General features: G+C 39.0%; 1 protein-coding gene across 3 annotated transcripts in view; it reads left to right on the forward strand.

The window, feature by feature from the left end:
* MRPL13 (mitochondrial ribosomal protein L13) overlaps nt 1-14,293 on the forward strand; it is a 41,125-nt gene that overhangs the window by 3,605 nt on the left and 23,227 nt on the right. Inside the window, exons 2-5 of one of the 3 annotated variants that reach the window (XM_066265747.1) lie at nt 690-813; nt 6,748-6,841; nt 10,575-10,635; nt 11,264-12,690. In XM_066265747.1, the coding sequence (XP_066121844.1) occupies nt 690-813; nt 6,748-6,841; nt 10,575-10,635; nt 11,264-11,938 (954 nt within the window). In that variant the 3' untranslated portion in view covers nt 11,939-12,690. Of the gene's footprint in view, nt 1-689; nt 814-6,747; nt 6,842-10,574; nt 10,636-11,263; nt 12,691-14,293 lie in introns of those variants that run through there. The other 2 variants (XM_066265749.1, XM_066265748.1) reach the window with 2 other exon arrangements.

Below are 14,293 nucleotides of genomic sequence, written 5' to 3' on the forward strand. Positions count from 1 at the left end.
AATTCCTAATTGGCCACTCATCTTTCAATGTAATATATCCACTAACGTCAAAGTATTTTTAAGCCTTGGCTGGATAGCTCAGCCGGTTGGAGCATTGTCCCTATGCGTGGAGGTTGCCAGTTCAAAGGGCACATGAAGGAGCAGTTCCATGCGCCTGTTTCTAGCTCCCTGACTCTCTCTCTCAAAAAATATATATATTTCAATATATATACACACACACACACATACTTTTATATATAAATACATATATAATGTTTATATTTATGTATATTTGTATTTATATATCTACATTTTATTTATATATATATTTATTGAAGGCCCCCATAAACAACTTCTACTTCATACGTGTTTATTGCCCTTCCCAATTCTATGCTATGTGTTACAAAAAAATTGAGTCAATAATGTAAAGGGAAATAAATCTTTGGAATGTTTTTAATAAAGAGTGGTGTGTATTACCAGTAAAAAAGCAGGCAGGAAAAATTATCGTGTTAACCTTTGCAGAATAATCAGAAAAGACCCCCCCTCCTTTTTCAGCAATAGAAATAAAAGCAAAACTAAAAATTGTTTAGTGATAGGACCTTTATTTAAAAGTAGTTATTGGCATTAACTGTGGAATACATATGATGCTGTATAATAATTATTTCTATTTTAATTAGAATTTTATTTGTGTCCTCTTCTGCATTTTCAAGCAATGGGCCACTTTTGCTCGAGTTTGGTATCTCTTAGATGGGAAACTGCAGCCCCCTGGCAAACTTGCTGCTGTGGCATCAATTAAACTTCAAGGATTGCATAAGCCTGTGTATCATCAACTAAGTGAGTATCATTTTAGCTCTGTCAGTAATAACCACATGGCAGAATAGAATCTTGAAGTAGTTTGGGCAGCTTTTAGGGACCTCATTTTTTCCTGATGATCCTTTATTTCTTGCCAAAAAGCCACTAGGAGGCCCTGGCCGGTTGGCTCAGCGGTAGAGCGTTGGCCTAGCGTGCAGAGGACCCGGGTTCGATTCCCGGCCAGGGCACATAGGAGAAGCGCCCATTTGCTTCTCCACCACTCCGCCGCGCCTTCCTCTCTGTCTCTCTCTTCCCCTCCCGCAGCCAAGGCTCCATTGGAGCAAAGATGGCCCGGGCGCTGGGGATGGCTCTGTGGCCTCTGCCTCAGGCGCTAGAGTGGCTCTGGTCGCAACATGGCGACGCCCAGGATGGGCAGAGCGTCGCCCCCTGGTGGGCGTGCCGGGTGGATCCTTGTCGGGCGCATGCGGGAGTCTGTCTGACTGTCTCTCCCTGTTTCCAGCTTCAGAAAAATGGGAAAAAAAAAAAAAGCCACTAGGACACTAAAATGAATATGGTTTAGTCATAGGAAAACCTTACAGACCAGTTTGCCTGGGACAACCCCATTTTATACCAACCTCATATCTCTAAATGCATATAATCTATATGCTAATGGCTCCCAAAGTGATGTCTCCAGTTTTGATTTTTTTTCCCCCTGTATTCCAGACTCACATAGCCAGGTTTCTATTCGGAAAAATCCTGGGTGTCTAATTGGCATATCCAATAGAATAAGTCCATTTGGAGATGTTTTATTTCATGATTTTTCTCCCCCAAGACCAGCCTATTTCATCCAGTTTTTCTCATCTCAACTAATAGCATCTCTGCCCTTATAGTTGCTCAAGTTAGAAGTCTTTGATTCATCCGTGACTCCCCTTTGTTCAGTTGTATATTTAAATATGTCTGAAAAAAATATATATACACAATATATATGTATTTCTGAAATCTGGCCAACTCTTACCTTCTCTTTCTTCTACTCTAATTTTAAACCACTGTACTCTCTATCCTGGACTATTCCAAAAGCATCCTCACTGTTTCTACTACTGCCTACTTTGTAGGTATTTTCTCTGCAATCAGCTGCAGTTACCTTTTTTCCATATGAAAGTCAGAGCAAAAGGCAAAGTTCTACCAAATGCCCTCCAAGGGCCTAATCACGTGGCCTCTTAACCTGCGTGAGTTTCTTCCCACCTCTCTGTACTTCTGGTGATCTGCTCAGGCCAACCACTCTGCCTCACCTTGTCCGCCAGGCACTGTTTTGCCTCAGGACCATTCTGCATTTTGCTGGCTCTGCTAGAGGCTCTTTTCCGGATACCTCCGTGGCTGAATCCTTCGCATCGGTCAGATCTCTGCTCAGTCGTCTATTTTCAGAGAGAGGCCTTCCCCGATCGATTCCTTCATCTGCTTGCCCTCCACTCTCAATCCTTAGCTTGCCTTTTTGAAAAAATATTAGCATTCACTTACCACCTGACTTGTTACAGGAAATATTTATCACCTGCCTACCTTCCTCAGACTAAATTCCATGAGGAAAAGAACTTGGCCGATTTTTTCACAGCTGTGTCCCTTGTGCCTATTAAGAGTGCTTGACACAAGGTTGAAATTCAGTACATGTTTGTTGAGTGACTGCATGCATTCATGAATACCAGTTTTGAAAATGAAGACATTACTTTTAACCAGGGACACATCATTTAGGCTAAATTAGATTTTTGGGTTTATGGAGTGAGGGGAAGAATATTCTGCATGGTTGGATTTGGGCAAGAGAAAGGATGTTTGATTTCTCCAACTTCTTATACCTGTTGCTCTACCATTTTTCCTTTACATAATGAAAACTGCCGTTAGGGAGCAAAGGAAGCCGTAAAATTTATTAAGTAGAGAATGTGATTTAAGGATTTTATCATGTTAATATTTGTTTTTCAAACACTTAGTACAATGTCTGGCTCATAATAGAAGCTTGTCAGAAATATATTCTGAATTGACACTTTTAAACAGGTATTTTAAAAGTGCAGTCAGTTCTCATTACTCATAGCAGTTACTTTCTTTATAGTCACCATGAATACTGAATTCATAAACACTGAACCATTGTGTCTAGGTAGGAAATACAGAAATAAGTTCCTGTGACCCTCTGGTCACAACATTCTCATCCACCAATCAGTACATACTTAGCCTTGTTTTGTGTGTGTTTCCATTTAAAGACACATTACTTAATGGACATGTTGTTGATTCTTTAACATTGAACTTATGGCCAACAGCACTATAGCTCATGCCTGAACGAAGCTTATCTAAGACATGTATTTTCTCTGTAAGGCACATCGCAGCCTTAGGAACACTGGACAGCATTTCAGCATCAGGCTTGGGGGATATTTTAAACACTGAAGTCACTAGTTAAAATTAAAAAATGCCAAAATGCCTGGCATCAAGTAGATCATAAGACAACACTTGTTTATAGTACAAGAGGTGTAAAAAAAAAAGAGCATCACTGGCTTTGACCTCAGCTGGAAACGTGTACAATACGCTACTCAGAGTATCCGTCACTCTGCGCATGTCCATGAATGACCAGGAAAGCACTGCAAGTGTTGATGTGGGGATTGCAAAGAACTTTCAGAGAGGAGGCTAATTCGGATCAGCTGAACTTGCAAAGTGAAACAGTGATCAGCAGACTTCTGCTTGACTAATAGTAAGTCTCCTTATTTTAAAAGTATCATTTTGGGGGGTGGTCAGAAGAATGTCATAGTCACAGAATACCAGTTCATACGGTTGTTTCATTCCTTTGCCCTTTACATTATTTGTTTAACCACCTCACTGATAAATGAGAATGCAAAAGTCAAGAAGAATAAAGCGACCTTTCACTGTACTCGGCTATGTTATTGTAGAACCGGGACCAGGACCCGGCACTTTCTCCCTCATACTGGAAATCACGCACTCCACTCCACTGTGGTGCTTCTTAGTACTCATGCTGTTTTCCTGCTAATTTGCTTTCTCAGCAGAGATGTCAACAAGGTGAAAAACAAGATCTCTTAGGTTGTCTCTGTAGAAATGCTAATGATGCAAAATTTGGGGAAAAGTATAATTAGTAGACACCCAATTTCCTTCTTAAACGATAGCACTTACCTGTCCCTGGATTAAAATTCTGCCTCCTTACCAGCGGCATTGTTGCAGAGGTATTCCATACGTGCTTTTGTGGCTGCCTGTCACGACATCCTTTTCTAGAATAGAGAATAGCTTTTCTACGAAATTAGAAATTAAAGTTTTAAAGGCTGAATTATCTTTTTGTTTCACACTAACTGTAATATAGAACATACCAGCAAAACTTGTCCTGTCCACAAGATGTCACTAAAATCAAAACTCATGCAAGCAATTTTCAATTTACAAATGTTACGTATTTAGTTTATTTCATTCTTTTTACCAGCATTTATCAAGCATGTACTGTTTTGTTCATAATCACTGTAAACATGTTTATATGAAAATTGGCATTCAATTTCCCAGAAAAACAGTATTACAAATGATGGTCATATATTCTGGAATGGCTATAAAGATTAACCAGTAATGTATTTGAACATAACTTATATGATATTTGAACTACTTTATTGGTCCAGTGAACTTTGTGGAGTGTTGTGGAAAATCAACTTTCCATTTATAAGATTATATTTTAAGAAAGTGAGGTCTGGGTCAAGATTGAAATTATGTGGAACTAGGAAAAGTAGTTCCTCCTCCTTTTAGAGCTTTCCTCCAGAATTTGGGACTCGGGAACTTTCTGAACATAGTTCTTTTTCACTGATAAATGAAAAAAAAGGGTGATGTTTGGATTATGACTTATTCTTCATGAAGACTCCACTCTTCCCTGCCCATAAATTAATTATCTAAAGAGGACTATATAAGCATGTAAAAGAAGCAGAGGGAAACCTTTTTTAGGCATTACCTAAAGTTACTAAGTATCTTAAAATACGTCTGTTCTTCATGGAATGAAATAAAAGTTGGATACAGTTGTTAAAGGTTAATGTTATTAATACTAGTATACTAAATAACGCAACAAAGATTAGGTTAGATCTAATTTAATCACTAGTATTCTGCCTTGTATTATTTATTTAAATCTCTTAAGGACTTGTTAGAAAAAAATGTTTGATGTTCTTAAAGATACCCAGTTTGCACATTTTTCTCTTACTGTTCAGTTAAGTGTCAGTCTATTTCAAGTGTTAATTATAACATTATTTTAATTTTGCAATCTTAATTTTGCAAATAAATTCAGCTTCAATGGAAAGTTAAAGATTCCATTTTCTCCCTGTCACTCAGCTATATTATTGTAGAATGGGGACAGTTTCCCCTAAATAGGTGTTGTGGAAAGAGCCTGAACAGGGTATAAGTAAGTTGGTGAGTGAGCTGCTGGCAAATTGCTTAATCGTTTTATTTTTTTATTAAATGAGAGGCCGGGGGGGGGGGGGGGCAGAGACAGACGCCTGCACACACCCTGACTGGGATCTACCCGGCAAGCCCCTGCAGGGCCATGCTCTGCCCATCTGAGGCTGCTGCTCTCTTGCTTGGCAACTGAGCCATTCTAGTGCCTGAGGCAAAGCCATGGAGTCATCCTCGGTGCCTGGGGCCAACTTACTCAAAGCATTCAAGCCATGGCTGTGGGAGGAGAAAAAAAGAGAGGGGGGGGGGTGGAGAAGCAGACTGTCTTTTCTCCTGTGTGTTCTGATGGGGAATCAAACCCAGGACTTCCACGTACCGGGCCAATGCTCCACCATTGAGCCAACTGGTCAGGGCCAAATTGCTTAATCTTAACGGGCCTTAGCTTCTTCACTGGTAAATGCCTGGAGCGAGGCTATGGGATTTCAGCAGTCTTAGAAACTTATGTAGCTATCTTGTAACCCTCCGTATTTGTCATGCATGCTCATTTGCCCCCATCTGCCTTAGCTGCCCACCAGATGTCACTTTTAGGAACTTCAGTCACCCTAATTCACCAAATACTGTCAAACTGTCCTTTCCAACACACTCACAGCAAGCTTCCCGGGTTTTTCCTTCATGCCTCTGCATTCCCTTCGGCTCTCGTGGAGAAAACCCACCTGCTTTGTCCTCTTTCCTTTCCCCTTGCCCTGCACAGACTATGGACTTATGAGGGTTGTTTCTCTTTTAGTAGAACAGGCATTTAATAAATGTGTCTGATTTCTTTTTTTGTTGTTATATATAGACATTCATGTGAAAATGTCCGTGTTTACTGTTGAGATTTTTTTTTGTTTGTTCTTGTAAGACAAACAGCCAGACTTAGGGGTACTTTTCACTGGAAAATTACTCCAGTGCATATATTTTCATTTTCAGGTCATCCCATCCTGTCTAGTATGTATGTAGTCATCATTGAGAGTGGCAGTTTAAATTTGACTTGTTAAATGTGGTTGGAAAAAACCTTGGGTTAGTAGTTAAGCATAAGATCATAGTACTCTATTGTTCTCTAAATTTGAGAAGAATAATAAATTGTGATGTTTTACATTTGTTTTCAATTTACCTATTGGCAAACATGCTTTTTTATAATGATATGCATATTGTTTTCATTTTCTCTTGTTTTTAAGAGGAAATTTATATTAGATATTTAAAAGTATTTAATATAAACATTTTTAATGAAGTATAATTATTAATATGAAGATATGATAGAAATAACAATAGTCTGCCTTTAAAGATGTATTGTGGGCACTGGCATCTTTATTAAATTCTCTTTTCCCTTCCAGTGTTGGGATTTTCCAAATGGCTAGCCAACTCTTTCTATACTTAGACGTTATATAAGCAGTAACAGGAACTGTTCAAGGATTTGAATGGTGCACTGTGACTTGCTTTATATTTGATAAGCTTTGTAAATAATCAAGGACACTTTCTCTTAAAGTCATGATTTTTCATGCAAAGTCTTTTTATCTTTTTTTTTTTTCTTTTTAAATCTAGGTGACTGCGGTGATCATGTTGTCATAATGAACACAAGGCACATTGCATTTTCTGGAAACAAATGGGAGCAAAAAGTATATTCTTCACACACTGGGTAAGATGATGCCATTATCATGGAAGATAGGCGGTTGAAACATACTACTTTAATACTACCATAGCTCTGCCCTGGCCAGATAGCTTGGTTGGTTAGAGCATTGTCTCGTTACACAAAGGTTGTAGGTTCAGTCCCCGGTCAGGGCACATACAGGTCAGATTGATGTTTCTCTCTGTCTCTCACCCTCTCTCTCACCATCTTTCTCCTTTTCTCCCCCTCTCCCCTTTTCTCTCTCTGTAAAATCAATAAATTTTAAAAAAATACCATAGATATTATTTAAAAGAATAATATATATTTTTATAATTTGGCATTTAAGAAAATACTAATTTTACTCATGTTATATATGTAATTTACTCAATCAAAAACAAAACAAACCTGAACCAAATCTTAGTTATTATCTGACAGTATTTGTTTTTTCTGGAAACTTTTCACATAAACCTTTCTGGTCAAAATTATTATTTTTTAGTCAATCTTCTCACTTCTTTCTGTTATGTATAATTCATCTGCTATTGTAGTTCCAATACATCTGCTATTGTATTTTGAGAACCATCCTGAACATCTGAAAGTACTTGAGATGTCTTAGTGGTATGCAGAATCTCAAGTTTGGAAAATATCTAAAATCTCCACAGCATACCTTTTAAGTTGTAGGTAGGTCTGCCTGAGTTTAACTAATACTGACCTCGTAGCTCATAAAACAGCCCATTCATTCCACCTTGGAAATGGCCTGCTTTATACTATGATCTTCATGCCATTGAGTAATAATGTATTATTATAGCTTCACATGGGTCTTACTCTTTGGGACAGTGTAAAATAATTATGTCTCTTTGACATAACTTTTTTTTTTTCCAAGAGAGACAGAGAGGGACAGACAGGCAGGAAGAGAGAGAGATGATAAGCATCAATTCTTCCTTGAGGCTCCTTAGTTGTTCATTGATTGCTTTCTTATATGTGCCTTGACCGGGGGCTCAAGCCAGCCCCCTTGGGCTTCAAGCCAGCAACCTTTGGGGTCAAGCCAGTGACCATAAGGTCATAAGCCAGTGACCCCATGCTCAAGCTGGTGAGCCAGTGCTCAAGCCAGCGACCTCGGGGTTTTGAACCTGGGTCCTCTGCGTCCCAGGCCGATGCTCTATCCACTGCATCCACTGCGCCACCGCCTGGTCAGGCTACATAATGTTCTTCAGATAATGTTGAGACCGTGATCAGCCAGTGCCCACTGGTTTGTCTTTACCTTGGGCTTTAAACATCTGTAGTTCCTTCAGAGTTCTTTGTGTGGCTGTACGTCAGATATCCCCATTACAGTGTATCTTGGTCACTCTGTTCTTTTTTCTGTGTGTGTGTGTGTGTGTGTGTGTGTGTGTGTGTGTGTGTGAGACAGAGAGACAAAGAGAGGTACAGATAGGGACAGACAGACAAGAAGGGAGAGAGATGAGAAGCATCAATTCTTCGTTGCAGCACCTTAGTTGTTCATTGATTGCTTTCTCATATGTGGGGGGGGGGCTGGGGGAATACAGCAGAGTGAGTGACCCCTTGCTCAAGCCAGCGTCCTTGGGCTCAAGCTGGTGAACCTTGCTCAAACCAGATGAGCCCACGCTCAAGCTGGTGACCTTAGGGTTTCGTACCTGAGTCCTCCGTGTCCCAAGCCAAAGCTCTATCCACTGCGCCACCACCTGGTCAGGAGTGGTCACTCTTTTCTAGATACAATCATTGCTTGTTATTTCTCTGTTTCTATTGATTTACACTTTGTACATTCTACTTATATTATGCTCCCAATACTTTACTGCAATTATGTATTCAAAATCTAACTTTCTAGTTATAAAAGTCTTAATGCATGTTAATATTAGGATATACAGAGAAGTTTAAAGAAGGAATCAAAAATAATCCTTTGACTCAATATTTTAATACATTTATATATCATTTTTCATTTAATATAAGATTCTCAGAGAGCCCTTTATAAGTATTATTTTCAGTGCGCAATATAATGTGCCCTGCTCAAACATTTCTCTTCAAAATTAAAATTTAAAATATTTTAACTTTTTTAAAGAGCTAGAAAACAAGTCACCTGAGTATTGCATTATTCAAGTTATTCCGCTAATCAGAATTTTACAGTAACTGTCCAAATTTTTCAGTGTAAAATCAAGACTTCTGAAAATGTAAATGGTATTATACTTTAGAATTTGCTATCCCAGTGTTAAAAATAGATCATCTTTAGCATAGAAGGATGTAAAGTATTTTTCCGTGGAGAGAAAGACTACAGGACTAGAAGTCTAGACAGGTATTTCTTTTTCTGAAGCCAAAATTCCATAAAACAAAAGAATTTAAGTTTGAAAATTATCTCCTAGAAAACTTAAATATGCTTTCTTAAATTTTATTCCTAAAAGATGGTTCTTTAAATCATTTTCAAATGTTTTTAAGTCTTGTTAAAAAAGAAACTTAAAGGAAGCACATTTAGGTAATCTTAAACTTTTCTTGCAGAATTCACTGATTTTTACATTTTCTTTTTTCCTTCCTTGAAAATCATTTAGGCTTTATTCATCCATTCAGTGTAATAAAACCTTATATCTGAATTGTTTTTGTTTTAAATTTCTTAAGCACTTTTACAAACATATTCTCAGTTGACTCTCATACACACCTTGAGAGGAAGATGGGGCAGACATTATTTTTCTTATATGAGTAAACTCATATAAAGAGGTAAAGCAAAAGTGAAATAAGCCAGGCAGAGAAAGAAAAACTCATATGACCTCACTCATATCAGGAATCCAATGAACAATGTGAACTGAGGAGCGGAATAGAGACAGAGAAGGCTTGGTCAGAGTCCAGAGAGAAAGGGGATGAAAGGAGGGGATCAAAGAAAGGAAAGACATTAGTGAAAGTATACACACATAACAGAGAGATAGAGGGCAAGAGAGTAAATCATGGAGGGAAGGGGGGAGGCGGTAGGGGGAGGAGGCAAAGGGGGTATCAAGGAGAACACGGGGGGGGGGATATATTCGGGGGATACTTGTAACTATGTAAACACAACAAATTAAAAAAAAAAAACTGGTAAAGCAAGTTGCCTCTTACTATTCGGATAGCCACTAGCAAATTTATTCATAGATCCAGGCATTAATCTGCAGAACCCAGTTACTGAGCTGCCACCAATATTACCTCACATGAACACTTTTTAATCCAGTTCACCCATTTTATATATAATTTTGATCTGAACACAATGAACTATTTTATTACTAAGGACCAAGATATAAATGTTAGTTAATAAATAAAACAGGATCAAGACTTGTTTAGAGGTTGAACTTAACTTTAGAACCAAATGCTCTATCACTATTTCTTCCAAACTGGACCACTAGCTTATACAAACATTTTGTCTAATTTGGCAGGGAATATGAAACATTTTGATCGTTGCTTTTTCTTTCTTATTTAAGCAGTAATGAGCTACCACAAAATGAATGAATGAGTAAATGAATGAATGATCATTTTAACTTCAATTGAAATATAAGTAGTTATGCCAAGAAATTTTCCAAGATGTGGAACTTTTTATGAAATAATGAGAATTGACCACTTAAAGAGAAAAGCATTTCAAATAACTTAGGCTACTACTTAATTTTTAAGACTAATGAATAGCATAGTTTCCAGAAATAAATATAACTTCATAATAAAAAGTTTTTCTGTTATAAGAGAATATTGAAGAGCACTGTACCAGGGCCTACGCCCAGTTTTACTGCCTCTGTTCTTTTGACAGTTACCCAGGTGGGTTTAAACAAGTGACAGCTGCTCAGCTTCACCAGAAGGACCCGGTGGCCGTAAGTCCGTTGTGTTTTTTATTACTTATCGTCTGGGGAAAGGCTGGTTCAAACACTGCTTTTTCAGTCTTTTTCCTCTTCTAATGTAGCTACCACTCAAGGCTGTAAATTCTTCCCTTTAACTGTATCACACGAGCTTTGATAAGTATTATTTCACTATCATTCAATTCTGTATATATTTTTAAATTACTATTTAATACGTTTTACACTTAGTCAAAGAATTTTGATGCTTTTTAGACGAGATCAGGCGTGTTCAGGGTGGTATGGCCGTAGACAGAATTTTGATGCTTTTTAAAAAAATTTTGACACCTGTATGATCACCTAAAATATGATGTGTTTGCTGAAAATATCTTGGGGGAGATATATATAAATAAATATATATATATCCATTCCAGCAAATAATATTGAAATGTTCCAGTTTTTATATTATTATATTATGACTTTTTTTTGTTCATTTGACTTATTGATTACCTGAAAGAGATAGATTAACATTTCAGTTATAGGTCTAGCCCCCAGCGTCCGGCGCGGGAGAAGGCGGGCGGGAGGGAAGCGCGAGCGGGACGCGTTGCACTCAGGGCTCTGCGAGGCACATGGGCCCCGCCCCCACGCAGAAATGTCTTTCCTCCAGGACCCAAGTTTCTTCACCATGGGAATGTGCTCCATCGGTGCGGGGGCCTTGGGGGCCGCTGCCCTGGCTCTGCTTCTGGCCAACACAGACATGTTTCTGTCCAAGTCGCAGCAGGCAACCCTGCAGTACCTGGAGGAGATAGATCTGAAAACCCTGGAGAAGGAACCAAGGACTTTCAAAGCAAAGGAGCTCTGGGAAAAGAACGGAGCTGTGATTATGGCTGTGCGGAGGCCAGGCTGTTTTCTCTGTCGAGAGGAGGCCGCAGACCTGTCCTCCCTGAAGCCCCAGTTGGATGAGCTGGGCGTCCCTCTGTATGCAGTAGTGAAGGAGCAGATAAGGACTGAAGTGAGGGACTTCCAGCCTTATTTCAAAGGAGAAATCTTCCTGGATGAAAAGAAAAAGTTCTATGGGCCTCAAAAGCGCAAGATGATGTTCATGGGGTTTGTCCGGCTGGGTGTCTGGAACAACTTTCTCCGAGCCTGGAACGGAGGCTTCTCTGGAAACCTGGAAGGCGAAGGCTTCATCCTCGGGGGAGTTTTTGTGGTGGGACCAGGAGAGCAGGGCATTCTTCTCGAGCACCGAGAGAAAGAATTTGGAGATAAAGTAAACCCAGCTTCTGTTCTGGAAGCTGCTAAGAAGATCAAACCACAGACTTCAGCCTCAGAGAAAAAATGATTATGTGAAAACTCCCAGTGCGGGGATAACTAGGGGGGCTCACCGGTTCACAGGATGTTATGTTTCCGCTTGTGTCTCTGAAGGGTCAGACCCACTTGTGGCATATTCTCAGTGTAGATCATTAATGCATTTTAGTTAAGGCTCAATAAAGCAAAATAAACCCCATATAAGGACTGATAAAAATCTAAGAAATGAGTGAGGGGTATTTCAGCTAAAGCCTAGAAAATATGAGGCTTAAAGTTGTAATGAGGTACACCTCATTACAAACCTATTTGGTATTTGAGGTGTTGTTATTTGAAATGAGTTTTATCCTAATCTGTGGTGGTACAGTGGATAGAGTGTCAACCGGGAATGCTGAGATCGCCAGTTCAAAACCCTGGGCTTGCCCTGTCCAAGCACATATGAGAAGCAACTACTACGAATTGATACTTCCTGTTTCTCCCCCGCCCCTCTCTCCTCTAAAAACATTTAAAAAAAGAAGTGAGTTTTATTATCATGTCTTTAAAAATCTGAGAAAAGTTGATTGACTATAGGATTAAGGATATAAAGTTTTTGGCTTGTGTGTTTTCTATTAATGACTTGTTATAAAATGTCAAAGTAATACATAGAGGAATTGATGTGCTCTGAATGGCTTGATAAAGGTAGATTATAAAATGAAATCTGTTTCTTGTCTTCCATTCTAATCTCAGAGGTTTGTTTTTCTCGAAGATATGATGATCTCTGGCTCTAATAAAATTATACATCAGAAATTACCTGTGATACAAGTTTTTCTGATAAAGCAAAGTAATTTAAATTTAAAAAAAATTTTCAGTTATAGATTTGATTTTTTTCTTACAGTTCTTTCAGTTTTTGCATTGTAGGTCTTGAAGATTTAGTGTTAGATAAATTTAAGTTTAGAATTATACTCTTCCTAAATTGATCAGGGTACACACTGACCTTCTTTATTGGTGAGGTCTACTTTTATATGTGTGTGTGTGTGTATACAAAAGACGATAGAAATGTGAAATCTGCACCAAATAAAAGGAAAACCCTCCCAGTTTCTGTAGGATGATGTGGCAGCATGTGCGCATGTGCAGATGATGATGTAACACCGTGTATACAGCGGAGCAGCCCATCCACGGCCATGCCAGTCGAGATGTGGACGGTACAGAGGAAAGTTCAGTGTGTTCTGTGGCTCGCTAAATTTGAATCCGTGACCAAAGTGCAACGTGAATATCAGAGCGTTTATAACGAAGCGACACCATATAGGAATAACATTACTCGGTGGGATGAGCAGTTGAAGGAACCCGGCAGTTTGGTGGAGAAACCCGTTCTGGTAGGCCATCAGTCAGTGACGAGTCTGTAGAGGCTACACGGGATAGCTACCTAAGGAGCCCTAAAAAATCTGTGTGTGAGCCCACATCAAACTGCACTGAATAGATATGAAACTGGAGAGTTTTCCTTTTATTTGGTGCAGATTTCACATTTCTGTCGTCTTTTGTTGCTTTCCTGTGACCGGTCAAAAGTGCACCATGACTTTAAAGACACACTGTGTGTGTGTGTGTGTGTGTGTGTGTATACACACTAGAAAGCCCGGCGGTCATACGAAATGACCGCTGTTCTAGATATTATAAATTGTAATTAAAATGATTTGTGCAAAGGTGTCTGCTAATTCAAACTGAATTACCCAGGGCAGGCGGCGAGGATGCCCCTTTGCTTACTGCCCCATGGGGTTTCCCCCTTCTACTTGCTTAATTGCTTAAAGTAGAGTGAAATGAAGGAAACCACTGGCGGTACATTTCTTAAGAGCCACCGCTAGCTCAATAAATAAAGGTGATTTAAATAATAAAATGTTAATTCACATGTCAAAGATCTCTTTGTACACAACATTTCTTGTGTAGATCTTTCCATCATTTTTAAGCTCGCCTTGCAGAGGACCATCAATCATTTTTAATTTTACGTCCGTTCTTTCACGAACTCTTGAACAGGCAACATAAAGTTGACCGTGTCCAAATGCCGGCTCAGGTAAAAAAAAAATGCCAACACACTTAAGCGTTTGGCCCTGAGACTTATTGATGGTCATAGCAAAGGCAAGTTTTACAGGAAATTGTCTACGTCTCAATTGAAACGGCAACCCTGTTTGAGATGGAGCCAAATCAGTTCTTGGAATGACATGTATTTCACCTTTAGAGGAGCCAGTCAAAGACTTAGCTATTATGACATTATTTTTCAATTGGAGAACCTCTAGTCTTGTACCATTGCAAAGACCTCTTCTGGTGTTAAACAGCATAATAATTGCTCCACTCTTTAACCTCAATTTGTGAGGTGGAATGCCAGAAGGTGGGACTATTTGAATGCCATGGCAACTTCACCCCA

The sequence above is a fragment of the Saccopteryx bilineata genome, chromosome 3 (assembly GCF_036850765.1).
Source record: "Saccopteryx bilineata isolate mSacBil1 chromosome 3, mSacBil1_pri_phased_curated, whole genome shotgun sequence".
NCBI lineage: Eukaryota > Metazoa > Chordata > Mammalia > Chiroptera > Emballonuridae > Saccopteryx > Saccopteryx bilineata.